Here is a 14,832-nt window from a genome sequence, read left to right as displayed (position 1 = left end):
GGGGAAGGCACATCGGTTAGAATCCGACTTCATACACATACATATATTTTTTTATTAATTTTAAAAAATGTTATAATTTTTCTTAGTTTAAATATATTGATTTATTAATAAATTATTAACCTCTGATTGTAAAAAAAAAATTACAATAAATAATAACTCAATAATAACAATAAAAAAAAATATTTAAAAAAATTAGTGAAATAAAATTTGATGTATTTTTCATTCTAATTCAAAAATTTCTGCAGAGCTGAGTAATTATTAATAAATCAAAATATTTGAATTAAAAAAAGTTAAAAAAAATTCTGTATATGAAGTCGTATTCGAATCGTGTGCATGGTTACGTATACGACACGTTCTCACTTACACCACGTAACTACTTTAGCGACGTGAAACAAAATTAATATATAAACTAATATAAAATGCTGATACGGACGCTACAAAAAAATGTGATGCAATGTGCTGTCCACCACAATGCAATTGTGTAACTGTCCACTTTATTAAAGAATTGGAGGATCTCACTTTCAAATAAAATAAGTTTAAATGAAGTGCTGTAAAATATTTGTATACAGAGTGATTCAGGAGGATAGGGCAATACTTTTGACAACTCATTCTAGAGGATAAAAATAAGAAAAAAGTTCAAATAAACATAGGTCTGAAAACGACTCGTTAGCGAGTTATACAGAGTGAAAGATTTCGCCCAAGTTTCAGTTCCTCCAGGTAAATTAAGGCTTTCTGAAATTCTGGGAAGGTGCAAATTCAATTGTTTCTTATGGTTTTTGAGCTGGAAAATCGAAAAAATAGGTCCCAGAACTGTATCTGTCTTAGTTTCTAAGATATTCCATGTAAAACGCCAAACATAGGGTCAAAAAACACATTTTTTACGTTTGACGTACAATAACGTTGTTAAATTAGCAATAAATCATACATTTTTTAAACATAAATTGTAGAGAATGTAACCTTTTTCTCAAGCTAATATTTTTCATTTAAGAGTTCAGATTACAAAATTAAAAATAAATTAGCTCATTTATAAACAATATTCCCTATTATTTCTTATTGTAACACTAAATTTCCTTTATCTGGATTAATTTTTTTTTTTTATAATTATACATTCGTAAATTATAAAACTGCTTAGTATTAATTTAGACGTGTACGTATTTGACAGGTTATGCATCTTTCTTCTTTTTTTTTTATACATGCTGTGATGGAGAAAGAAGAGAGCCATGAATCTTTGTGATAATTGATCTTGGATTATTACACTTTGTTACTCTTTTATGCTTTATGTAGTCTTAGCGGATTTGGTAGGTACCAGATTAATTTTCATGCTCATAATATACGTAAATTTTACATGCAGATGGACGGTTAAAATAAATTTTTTCTATTAGCATTGATACTTTATTTTACATCAAAAAATATTTGTTGATAATATTAAGCAAATTTATTTAGAAATACCATTGATTAAGTCTTAATTAAGTTTTTGTTTTCAGATAGAACGGTTGCTTTTCTTAAGATTATTGTAACAATAATTTTAATGTAAAACCTTTAAGGATGTGCTTTTATTTTTAACAAATATATATTCTTACATCAGAAAATCCGTATTCCTAATATCAGTAATTCTATGTATGTAATATTAGTGTTCTTAAAATTATTAACTTAGAAGCTATCACTATATGTTTCAAACCCGACTCAAAAATAATCTGTAGACCAGATTTCAGATCTGCAATTCCTGAAAACGAAGTATTAAATACTTAAGAAATTTCTTTAACGTTATTAACTGTTGAATTTGCAACTTTAACGCTATTACTTAAATTTAAACTTTTTACCTCTTTAGCTACCATTTAATCATCTGTTATCTGTTATTCTTTAACCTAACTAGCTTAGTTATTAAGCTCATTATTGAAGAAGGATTTCATTGCCTTACTAACATCAACTAGAAGGCAAATTCTGCACCTATTGTGGAATAGTTTCTTCAATAAAGATTATAAGATTGATTTTTCACTTTTTTAAATAATTTAAATGATCACTTTTATTAACTCTGCTGATGATTAATTATCTGTAATTCATGGTTTAAACTTTAACATTAATTTTCTTACTTGTTTTAAATTCTAATTCTTATGAATACATCTAACTCTAATTAACAAATTATAAAGTAAATTAAATGCTAGAGGGACTTTTTTCATTGCAAACTTAATTCTAATCGACATTTACAATCTCCTGCCTGAACTTAACTAATTTAGTAAAACTATGATCAATTGCCATAAAATTTGTGATCTAATTTTTCTAATTGTTTTAGAAGGTCTGCCCATTTTTCTCTAATTCATATAATTGTACAGAATCTGCAAGAAAACTGAATGATCCATAGCATCAACCTTAAAACAAAATGATTTTAAAGTCAAAAAAATATGTTCGCTAGGTATGTTCGCTATTTTTCCAGTAAGGTCTAATGTGTAGCCGGCCTCCGTTGCGCGAGTGGTAGTGTCTCGTCCTTTCATCCGGAGGTCCCGCGTTCGAATCCCGGTCAGGCTCAAGTTACAAATCATTCATCTCATCCGCTGAAGCAATACCTAACGGTGGTCCCGGAGGTTAAAAAAAAGAAAAAAAAAGATTTATTTGGTTTGAACAAAAAGTGAGAATATAATTCATTTTTAAAACAACTACAAAAAAAATCACTAAAATATACAGAATACTGTAAATCATTATTTTATTAAATAAGATAATTAAAGAATAATAAATCTAACGAATTTAATGGTTTTCATCTTTATTCTAATGGAATAAAAGTTAATTAAAATAAAATAATTTATATTAATAAACTATATGATTGTATAAATTAGAATAATAAAACAGTACTAATATTAGTGTATATAAAATACTATAGAATGGGTAACAAAAGATTAAAATTGTTTTGATTTATGAACAATTCTGTTAAAAACGTGTAAATTATTTATAGTATGCTTATTCTTTTTGGGAAATCATAATGAGTTGCAAATTATTCTAAAAGAACAGAAATTCTGGAAAGTTAGGTATTGCGTAAAGTACCCTTCCTTTGTGTGTTTTTTTATATATTCCTGTTAGTACAGTTTCATTGACTTAAAACTTCTTGAAATATTTCATTGAAATATATATATATATAAATGTTTAAGGGCATTTAAGATCATAATTCGAATTCTCTTCTTTAAGCATTTAAAAAATATTTTCCAATAATTGATTTCAGTTGATGGGTATTTAAAAAAGTGCCATTTCGGCTGTTGGTAAAGATAGGAAGATTTTTATTTGCTTTTAAACGATATTTCAACAACCACTATTAAGGTGACCAACCACTAATAATACAGAATACATTTTACAAACTTCATGGAGCTACTTATGGAACTGTCTGACTTACTTAAAGGATTGTACAAATGACTGTACTGTACGTAATATACAGCAGCCTTTGCTATCCCTTTTAATGGAAATTGTTTGTTTCTCTCATTCTTCTTACTTTCAGATAATAGCTTTACTGGTGCTGCAACACCACAGCTATAAAAGCCAAAATCTTGGATATAGATAGGGTTTTTGCAATTATCAACTTTTCAAGACTCTTTTAATACAAAAAAAGTTACAAAAATCTCTAGACCTATTTTTTTTTTGACATGAATTTAATATCTTAGAATTGGCTCAACATAAATTCTTTGAATATTGCTGAAAGAATTACATGGAAAATTAATTGAATTAAATTTTGGATAAAGTTAAAAATGGGGAAGGATAGTTTCCATCTTTTTTTTCTAGTGGCTTTAGAAAATTCAGTTTTAGTACATTGAACCCACCGGATTGGTCTAGTGGTGAACTCCTCATCACAAATCAGCTGATTTCAAAGTCGAGAGTTTTAAGGTTTAAATCCTAGTAAAGGCAAACTTTTATACGGATTTGAATACTAGATCGTGGACACCGGTGTTCTTTGGTGGTTGGGTTTCAATTAACCACACATCTCAGGAATAGTTGACCTGAGACTGTACAACACTACACTTCATTTACATACGTACAAATCATCCTCTGAAGTAATACCTTACGGTGGTTCTAGAGGCTAAGTAAAAAAAAAAAAGAGCTCTTTAGTGCAATGAGAGTAGATATCAGTAAAGAGATATTAACCTTTATTTCTAAACAAATATCTCTTTATTTCTGAATATTTTAAAAACCCGTTGACCAAACAAGCTGAAATTTGATAAAAATATATGGCTATATTTTCCCATACGTGGTCTGATTTTCAACCTCATAGGACAAGGAGGCATAATGGTAACCATATTTTTTTCTAGTAATGTATAATAAATCAGTTTAGCCTTGTTGAATTACGTTGCACCAAATTGGGCCACTTATTGAACTAAATAATTTCTTCAGTAAATAAACGTTTAAGCCCAAAAAACAAGGGAAACTCAATTGGACCCGAACTTAAAATATCAGTATTTTTAAACTTTAATTTTCGAGATTGAAAATCCAATTGCATTTAGTTTTGATGTAGAAAATGGTAACTTTTTATGAAAAAGATGCTCCTAAGTTAATAGGTTTTCATTTTTTTTATAACTACTGATTGTTTATCTGTTTATCAAGTTGTCGTTGTTATTAGTATATTACATGAGGTAATTGACATGCAGGATGATCAAGTAGAACCTTTAGTAACAATTTTTATTTATTTTTTATAAATTATACTCTGAATACCGTTCAATTTTTATAAAACGTCGTTTGGTCAAAGATGATTAAATCTGATTCAAACATTTTGATCTTTTTCGTAAATCTACTGTGAATATTGCTTATTTAAGTCATTAATTTTTAAAAACCCTGTGACATATTTGTAATAATAATCTGTCAAGGGGATAAGGTATAGAACCATTTGCCACTTTTTTCCACTCCATTATAAAATACCCTGCTGAAACTAATGCCAGTATTAAAAACTTAACTTGTTTTGTTATTTTTAGAGTTTAAAATAAAAATAGGAAATTAATTTAATGACTTATTCAACAACCGGTAGAATAAATTTTAATATAATAGTCGTAGTTTATAAGGCAACAAAAGTAATTTATACTTTCCTTGTATATGTTACAATGAAAGATCGAAATTAGAAAATGTCAATATTCTTTGGTGAATGTCGACGACACATACCAACTACATCGGTGAAAGACTGAAATATTTTCTTATTCGGACCTTCACCGGTATATATCGATAAACTAGATAAGCTATAGTGGGGGTCGAAACAATAACTAGAAATTATAAAAAAAAAAATTACCCAATACCAATTTCTAAGGTAAATAGATTATGAGAAACCCTCGTAAAAAAAAAAGGAAGTTTAAATATAACTTACGCTCGCTAACATTGTCTTCTTAACATTAAATAAACAAATTGTATGTTATTTTCCAACATTGGAGGCGATTAATCAAATTCACCGCATTCAGCATGCACTGATAGTACATATTCAATAAAAATATTTTTATAAAAAAAAATTGAACAAAGGGCAAACCGTTTGAACAGTTATTTGTATCGTTGTCGTTCGTACATGTTGTTAACATATTCTATATATCCTGATTGGCTCTTTCAATTTATAAAATGGTGAATATTTGATTAATTTTTTTATAAATGTGATGAATTTGATTAATCACCTCCACTGTTGGAGAATAACATATATAATTTGTATATTTAACGTTAAGTAGATGATGTTAGCGAGCGTAGATTACGTTTGGCTTAAATTTAAACTTCCTTTTTTTACAAGGGTTTTTTGTAATATAGATAACGGATACCGGTGTTCTTTGGTGGTTGGGTTTCAATTAATCACACATCTCAGAGATGGTCGATCTGAGACTGTACAAGACCACACTTCACTTACACTCATATATATCATCCTCTGAAGTAATACGTCACGATGATTCCCGGAGGCTAAACAGGAAAAAACATAACATAATAAAAAATAAAATAGTTTTGTAGACATATCTTTGTATTTAAATAAAAATTTAATACAGAAATTTGTGAAAATATATAAAAGTTTATTGTTTTTTTTTTGTTGAGATTAGTATAATGGTTTTAAACCTTTACGATGAATGCCAGATTATTTGACATAAATTTCCAGTTATTTAGATAATTTTTATGCCAACCACGCCAGCGTAAAGTCATTGGTCGGTAATTTTTCAACGGTACTACTGTAAGCGAGGCTGACAACAGCTGTGCTATAATCTACTAAAATTTACAACAGCTATTCTTACAGATTTACAAGCTTTCTCATCAAAACTCATTAGGCTTTTATACAATGTTTACCCTTGGTTAACAAATCTTTTTTTTTTTTTAAATTACAGTGTTATAAAAATAAATAGTAAATCTATAAAAAATTTTAACGGGTTATGAGGTAAATAAATTCATCAAATTTATGAAAATTATGGTTAAATCTCATCAGTTTGAATTCAGAACACGCGTGACATGTTACTTAGATTGTGAGTAAACGTTGTGGTATTTGAGTAACTTGGTTACCAAACGTCATGTTATATACGCTATGTGTACAAGCGTAACATTTATGATTGTTTTATTAGTATGAGGAAGACAAGATAAATATTAAATATTATTTCAACGTATTCATGCAACGTTTGTTTTATTTCTGAATTCCTCCTCTCACCTAATAACATATGAGTGAACACAGTTTCATTCAATTGAACAAATGTGATATTTTCTTCTTTTTTTATCTTTTTCCTTTTCTTATTTCTTGTTCAGTGAACGTAACATCAAGTTAAATCTTATAAAAGCGAAAAATCGTTATGAAAACTGATATACATTGAAAAAATATTGAAACAAATAAAATTATAACTTATTTCAAAATTTTTTTACCTGATAATAATATGTAAGAATTACTTTTTTTTTCTTTGGATTCTAAAAAAGAAGATCCAGTTTTAATTCATAAACAATTACCTAGAGCGTTAATTGATTACCCAATTAATGTAAGCTTACGTAATCCATTTATGGAGTACAGTCCAATCTGGATGCCAGTTGGATACAAACATTAATAAATGATCTATTTTGAATGGCTTAAATGAACAATATACGTACATTTATAGAGATGATAACATCGATTTTAACATTTAATATAATAAAAAATTATATTTTATCTCAATCATTGTGTGAAGAACAAAAAACCCTTGATATCTATGTGCATTATAGCTTTGTATTTTATACTATTATTGTGTTTCAAGTAATATATAAAAAATTAAATATTAATGTGTTTAGATTAGTTTATTAAATAACAGATATTTACATTTTCAGAAATATCGTGGAGAAAAAAATTTTACGACATTTATTGATCTCAAATAACTGGTTGTCTCAATGGTTATTCGAACTTTAACAAAAAATTAAAACAGAAATTTTCTTTAAAAATGTTATTTAAACCGCTGAACTACCCACTACCCAGTGCTATCCAAGTATTGTTATTATCCATGGATAAAAATATTAGTAACTCCTTTTTTATCACTCCTTCTTACCATGTTTTATTGGTGATTTTATTGCTAGATCACATAAAATCATTTCAATTCCTTTGTAATAAATAATTTATATTTAATACCATCCTACTTTATTTTTGGGTGGACGTAAATAAACATTCCTTATATATATATGTGTGGGTGTGTGTGTATATATATATATATTATATATGGATATAATGGTGTAATTTTATGGATGGCTGGTTTGATGTATTTTAAATTATATCCTTAGGGAATCTAAATATTCTGATGAAGATCACATGGAAATATATTCCCTATTTACAAATATATTTGTTTTTACGTTTTCAGGTAATAGATGGGTCTTAACAGCTAACAAATGAATCCCATTTTAACAAACACTTAAGGCCTTTATAAATAATTATTTTATAAGGATAATATTATTCACATATGACAAAATTGTTATAATAAGTTTGGTAATAAATTAATAACAATGTTTTTATTATTATCAACCACTCGTAATATTTAAGTATACAATATTTAAACTTTATTTAAAAAGCTGAAATTTTCTAAAGAAATATATATATATTGTTTTTAATTATAAAAATGTTAATATTAAAATTATATTTCACTTATATACCAAAATTGAATTTCTGGAATTTTTATTTGTTTTTCGTATATTACTGGACCACTCATTACAGTGGTCCAGTAACATTCATGCTCTTTTATTTTCAAAAATTCTTTTGTTTTTCCCGTAACTCTCATTTTTTCGGTCCATCAAATTTATTTCCTTTTCTGTTTCTTTAGAAATGTATATTCATTCTCCAGTTTTCTGAATGATGGTCTGTAAAATATTATTTCTCTGAAAATATTTGAAAATAATTTTAAATCTTTTTTATTCTCTTTGAATCAGGTTATTCTGTTTTCTGTGTGAATCTGGTTATCCTGTTTTCGAAACTGCTAAATATTTTATTGTTAATCTACTGGTTTCTTCCATTCTATATAAGCAACCAAAAATTTGAGTCGTCTCGTTTTTATTGTATGGACTTATTTTTTTCTGATTTTCGTAATTTATCAATTTATTTGCTTGGCATTTCTCCGGCCATCATCCCATTCGGGTCGCCCTAAAGCATAAGACCGAATGTCTGTGAAACAAACGGCAATGGAGCCTCGAACTGTTTAGCGACCAGTATCCTAACATAGTTCCTAGAGTTTACCAAACAGCGTGAGGGGACTAAGCGAGGTGCCGCACACCACCGGCTTACGTGTCCCAACCGCTCACTTGTCATACATTTACTAAAATGGGTAGGCGCACGCCGTCATCTACTATAAATATATATGACATCCATAATAAAATTTATTTCGTCTAGGCAGCAATTCGCTGCCACGCCTAGGTCGCTGAATACCAACAAGTACCTGTCCACCATTTTATAGCGCTTGGAGCCATAATTGGCTGGTGGTCAGTCATACTCACTGTTAGCTTCCCACGGTAATGCGGTAACAGTCTTTCCCTTAAGTAAACTACGGATGCCGGTTGAACAGAGCAATCGCATCTAGGAATTCCCACACTGTCAGACAATGCGGCTCACGCTACATTGAGTCGCCGCTTGTGATTAGCCAATTTTCCTCTACGTTCCAGGGTGGCCCGGTCTCTGGTCCCTTCAAGAACAGGGCAGGCAAACATCAGGTGTTAATTAAACTGAACCTCCCCGCAGATGCACGGCTCATCAACTGCCAGACGGAACGAAACAGATATTGGTTCAAATTAGCGTGGTTGGTGAGCACCCGGGCACCCGTTGCCCTTAAAAACGAACTCGAGGCATACCATCCCCAAATCCTGTATAAAGTTATACAGGGATCTTCCCTTAGCCGTGGTGTTCCATTCCAGCTGCCATGCTTCCATCGCGAGGCTCTGCAGCCTCTTCCGCAGACGGCAGATGGGCAACTAAACGAAATTTAGATCCGATGCATTGTGATCACAGTTCCGCTACGGTACTGGCCCGGCTCGAAACCGCATCTCAAATACCTCGGCCTCCCGGCCTTTTCGCAATTTCCACATGGCTGCTCGAGCCTTCACCACTAAATCGAATGGGGGAGCCTTTCCCACGGTGGTAGCCTCGTAAGAGGTTGTTTTAAAAACACCAGCGCAAACAATTAAGGCTCTGCGCTGGCCACTCCTTAAATTTTGAAGAAGTGCTCAATTCATATCCAACCTATGCGCCCAAACGGGAGCCGTGTAAGTGGTTATGTTTTCGAAGGCACCTCAGTACATCATGTGCATGTTTGACGGCCCGACAACCCATTGTCTTTATGAGCAGTTCTCCAAGGTTTGTGCATCACTGAGACGGCTTCCGCTGCTACTTGCCTAATATGGCTGTTGAACAGCAACTTTTCATCAAACAAAACACCTAGGTACTTATGAACTCTAACTTCTTGATTACGCAGCCTTTATATTTAATATGGGGGTTATGACTGTACGATAATTTGTCTGCACCCTGAAGAAGCATAAACTTTGTCTTGGGCTCAAATCTTTAAATGTCATCGGCGAAAGCCTGGACCGTGACCCCTTCTGGAAATGTCAATCCCAGAAATTCGTCGAATACCAAGTTCCACATCCGAACCCTGTAGGGGAAGACACCTGTCTAATGACGTTCCGGTCGCCAACCCCCCTCCCCCGCCCGTTCTTTACCCCGTTGTGCTATAACGGTAGTCTTCTATCGCCCTCTAACTTTTTACATCTCATAGTAATAACCCTGGCCTCGTTGGGATGCCACCGTTGCAAATGCCTCGTTAGACATTTGTATCGATGATTTAATAACTCAACTTATTGCCTTCGCTGTATGCCTCGTCCGGATATCTTGAATGTCCTTTTACCAGGTTCCACAGCAGAAGACCGAGAACGGGACGCGCTCCGGCGTGCTTCATCTGGTAACGGATTTTTCCCGAACAAGATGCGCATCCTTAAACAGAGCCGTACGGTTAGACAAATAGTCTTGTACCACGGCCTGCAGGGCTACGGAAACATTGCGGTGTTCCAACTCATAGAGGACAGAACTCCAACACTAGGAAGGAAACGCTGCCTCTATGTCTATAAAAATTGCCAAAACATATTTATCTTGGACCCTTTCCACCTCGGCAAGAGCACTTAAGATGGAATCTTCGGTGCTAACCCTTTCGTAAAGCCATATTGGCCTCGATTTAGAAAACAGTTTACCTCAATGTTTTCCCAGAACCGTTCCACAACCAGCTTTTCAAGCAACTTAATTTATGAATAAAAGTTTTGAGTTTTGGGCCAAGGAGGTTTCCAAAATTTTTTTTCCAACTTTTTAGTTTTCCTGAGAAATTTTGTAGGCCTTCCGCACTATATAACTAACGCTCGTATTTTTTTTGTATTTATTATATTTACAAAACATTTCTCAGATAAGTTGTCTACAAATTATGTTAAAAATTTTTATTTGTGTTTGGACAATTTAACAAAGTAAATTTACTGCAAACTTTTTTTTTATTCTGATTACTTAGAATTTTCAACATTTTTCTCCGAAATAAGTATAGATAGAGTTTTAGGATCTACTTCATTTAATTTTTCAGGTCAAAAAACAAATACACCATCAGTTTTTTCCACGTAATCCAAGAATATTAATATTTTGCAAAAATTGCAAAAAACATCTGTTTGCCTTTATTTTGGAGCTGAAATCCCCTTGGATCTGAAATCAGAACGAAATATTTATCTAGCCATTATTCGAAAACAAATCATTTCCTGATATATAGCAGTTCTATTGTTGATAATTAATATCTGAGATCAGATCCCGAAGTGCAAATTTTAATCACTCTATATTCATAAAAACAACTATCAAACATTTAATTTATAGTTTACCTGAAGGAAAGTGGTCTTGAATACGACAGCAATGATTTGTCAAATAAATAAATAGAAAGATTCCGGTCACAGAGTAGTTCTGTCTTAATATCTTTATAGGATATTAAATAAAATATTATGTTTCTAAAACGTAATTTAAAAGCAATATATTTATTATTCCAAACGATAATCTTTTATTGTCCTAGACTTCATGCTTTTAGTATAGAGTGCAGTTACGCGTTAGAGTACTTGAAGAACGATTATTAAAACATGTATGAAACTATTAAAATGAAAAATAAAGAATTTTCATCCAAAAAAAGTGATTTTATAATTAAATAGACAACCAGCTACGTAAACACTTGTTATTAAGCTGTTTACTAGATCGATACATAATTTTTGTATAACTGAAGTTACAGGTATTGTTTTATTTTTAAGTCATTATTACACAATAAAATAATCGCTCAGTTTGGTTGAATTTATACGCTAGATTAAGAGTTCATATTTTTACAGCTTTGGACTTACAGATTGTTTTTATTGAAATTACGAAGCTCAGAAATTGCACACACCAAAAGAGAATGTAATGCTGTATTTTCCGCATTTAACTGAAAATGCGAACAATGTGTTTTTTACGTTAATACTTCTTTTGGCGCGTTAGGAGAAACTGATCAGAGTATATTTTCAGCAAGTTACGGAAGTTGCGCGCGCCGATGTAACACACCATAAGGATTTGCGCAGGCCCAAGTGGATCTGTTTGCACGTACATACGTGTAGTGTCTTATTCAGTCGGTCGTTGAATGCAATTAAGTGATTAGCACGTGTTGTAAACATAACAGATATATTGGGTTGTAATAAATGTATATTTATATACATATGAATGTATGTTATTTATTCAAACTTGTATTCATGGTATTTAATGCCGTCTATCGATAGTCTGCCTCAGTTCAAATTTGTTTCAATGGGTAAAAAAAGTTTTTTTTATTCACGCCAAAAAAAAAACTTCTTACGTGCGTACATAAGTACACACAAACTTTTTTTTCATTCTTTAATGAATTCTTAATTTAGCTTTTAGGTTTTAGGCTGTTACGTTGTTTAGCTACAAAATTTTAAACGACTCAAACCCTGATTTATTCTTTCATTAGTGAGATTATATGAGCCTGAAATTATGTTATTCTATTAAAAAAACACAAAAAAGGTTTTTTAATTTAAAAATTAAAACTATTTTAAAAACACAGACATATACACTTATGATAATAGAGATATCAGCAGAAAACTTAGCTTATTACAAGTAAGAAAACAGATGTTATGAGATTACTTACCGTATGTAAGCAATCATTCAAAACTAATTAACCATATAATTTGAGAGATGGATGTTTAATCCAACCGGGTTGATCTAGTGGTGAACTCGTCATCGCAAATCAGCTGATTTCGAAGTAGAGAATACGGTTCAAATCCTAGTAAAGGCATTTACTTTTATTCGGATTTAATTACTAGATTGTGGATACCTTGTTCTTTGGTGGTGGGGTTTCAATTAACCACACATCTCAGGAATGGTCGATCTGAGACTGTACAAGACTACACTTCATTTACATTCATACATATCATCCTCTGAAGTAATATGTTACGGGGGTTCCAGAAGCTAAACAGAAAAGAGAAAAGATTTGTTTTTAAAAATTAATAACTCAAATAAAATAAATTTTGATTTTCATTTAGATTAAAAGAGACATGAAATATTTTGTTAAATATTTATTATTTCACAATTTAATAAGTTTATTTTAATTCATTTTATTTATTTATTTTTTTTATTATTATATTTATCTTTGGATAAATAATTTCATCAACTGACCTCATTTTATTAGCTATCTGACTTATTTATTTAATTAAATTGAAAATTCCGTGACTGATGTAAGGTGGTGATACATCACAGACAACATAGACGAAGTTATTTACTGGTATCAAAAATTTGTTGGTTTGCTACAACAAATAACAATCAAAATAATAAAATATAATTATGTTGTTTCATTTATTACAAATATAATATATAAGATTATTATTACAAATAAGATATATTCCTTAGATGTAGACAAAAAACAATTTTATTTTTTAAAATTATAATCAAGGTCACGCTACATTAAACTTACTTAGTTTAAACAGAGTAATTCACGAAGAAAGTAATAAACTTTCAGGAAATGAAAATATCTGGAGAATTATGAAGATTGGAGAAAATATAAAATATTGAAAATTTTGTTTCGTATAATATCTAGTTAAAATTGGCCAAATTTTGATATGTTTGTAATAAACTTGGAGATCCTTATGTATTTGGTTACTGTGGACTATTCCAACCATTTTACTCAGGATCAAGTTCTGTACAACGTTTATTTAAAAACTTTATGTGTTTGTTACCCATTTAACAGTAAATAACATTTAAAAATTATTTTACACCAAACAAAGAGTATTTTTGACTCCATTCTTTTTCTTTATTCCAACTTTCTCGAAAACTACTAAAAATACAATTCTGGGACTTATTTTGTTTTCAATTTTTCAGAGCAGATTTCATTATAAGACCACTAAATTTATCCCTTAATTTTGGTTGTAAGAATTATAGTGTAGTTTATTTTTACCGAAGGTGCAAAGATCAGAGCAAAATCTTTCGGCAGTCAGAACTTATGTTTATATGAACTTTCTTCTTTATTTTCATCCAAAGAGCAGGTCCTGAGAATTAATTTCTTTGTGAATCATTCTATATAAAACTTATGAGTAAAACAGTTTAAAATTTATTAAAGCAAAAATTTTCCTAATTATAATTTTTTTTTTTTGTTTTTATTTTTCAGGTGAAAAGCCAGCAGCAATGCAACATGGTGGTCGTAGTTGTTCTGAACCTTTATTACCGACTGGAAGACAGTATTCAAAAATCTTTTTTTGCTTGGATATTTTGGTATTTTTTCTACTTTCCAGATGATCTTTTCATCTATAGAAATATTCGAGGAATATTAATGATCTACAGATATCTGTAGAATAAAATTCGGGAAAAACTCCTTCTTACGTATAAATAATATATATATATATAATATATTATTACTTATAATGAACTGATTTTTTAAATTTAATATTCGGACTGATATATTATTTATTTATTTTTAATATACGCTCAGTGTTGTGATGAAAGGACAAATAATTGGAAGAAAAATTATTATTTAATTACTTTCTTCTTTTTTTCTTCAGTTCGATCAATATCCACACTATTATTTTGAAATTGTAATAAAACAGATATATAAGTACATTTAAAGTCTGACATAATAGAGCTTTTTTTTTAAAATAAATTTTTATCTTTATACGACTAAAAGCAAGATATTAATTATATTTTAAAATCAACTATATAAGTTCAAAAAAAAATTTTCTCCAATTATTCACTGTAGCACCTCTATTAAATTAGTTATGAAAATTATTTATTATATTTTTATTTTATTAAAATATACTAGAACACAAAAATATACAGTATAATTTCTTTTTTAGAAGTAATGCAAAGAGGGAAAGAATACGTAATATAGCTCC

At 30.1% G+C, this 14,832-nt stretch overlaps 1 protein-coding gene across 1 annotated transcript in view; it reads left to right on the top strand.

The window, feature by feature from the left end:
• Positions 1-14,330, top strand: part of LOC142320867 (limbic system-associated membrane protein-like) — a 1,323,513-nt gene extending 1,309,183 nt beyond the window's left edge. The window contains exon 7 of the mRNA XM_075358848.1: positions 14,112-14,330. Coding sequence (XP_075214963.1) covers positions 14,112-14,239 — 128 coding nt within the window. The 3' untranslated portion in view covers positions 14,240-14,330. The remainder of the gene's footprint in view (positions 1-14,111) is intronic.
• Positions 14,331-14,832: the final 502 nt, after the last annotated feature.

Source organism: Lycorma delicatula, chromosome 3, assembly GCF_047948215.1.
Source record: "Lycorma delicatula isolate Av1 chromosome 3, ASM4794821v1, whole genome shotgun sequence".
Classification (NCBI taxonomy): Eukaryota; Metazoa; Arthropoda; class Insecta; order Hemiptera; family Fulgoridae; genus Lycorma; species Lycorma delicatula.
The sequence above is the reverse complement of the archived record's forward strand: the minus strand, read 5'-3'. Positions and strand labels throughout refer to the sequence as shown.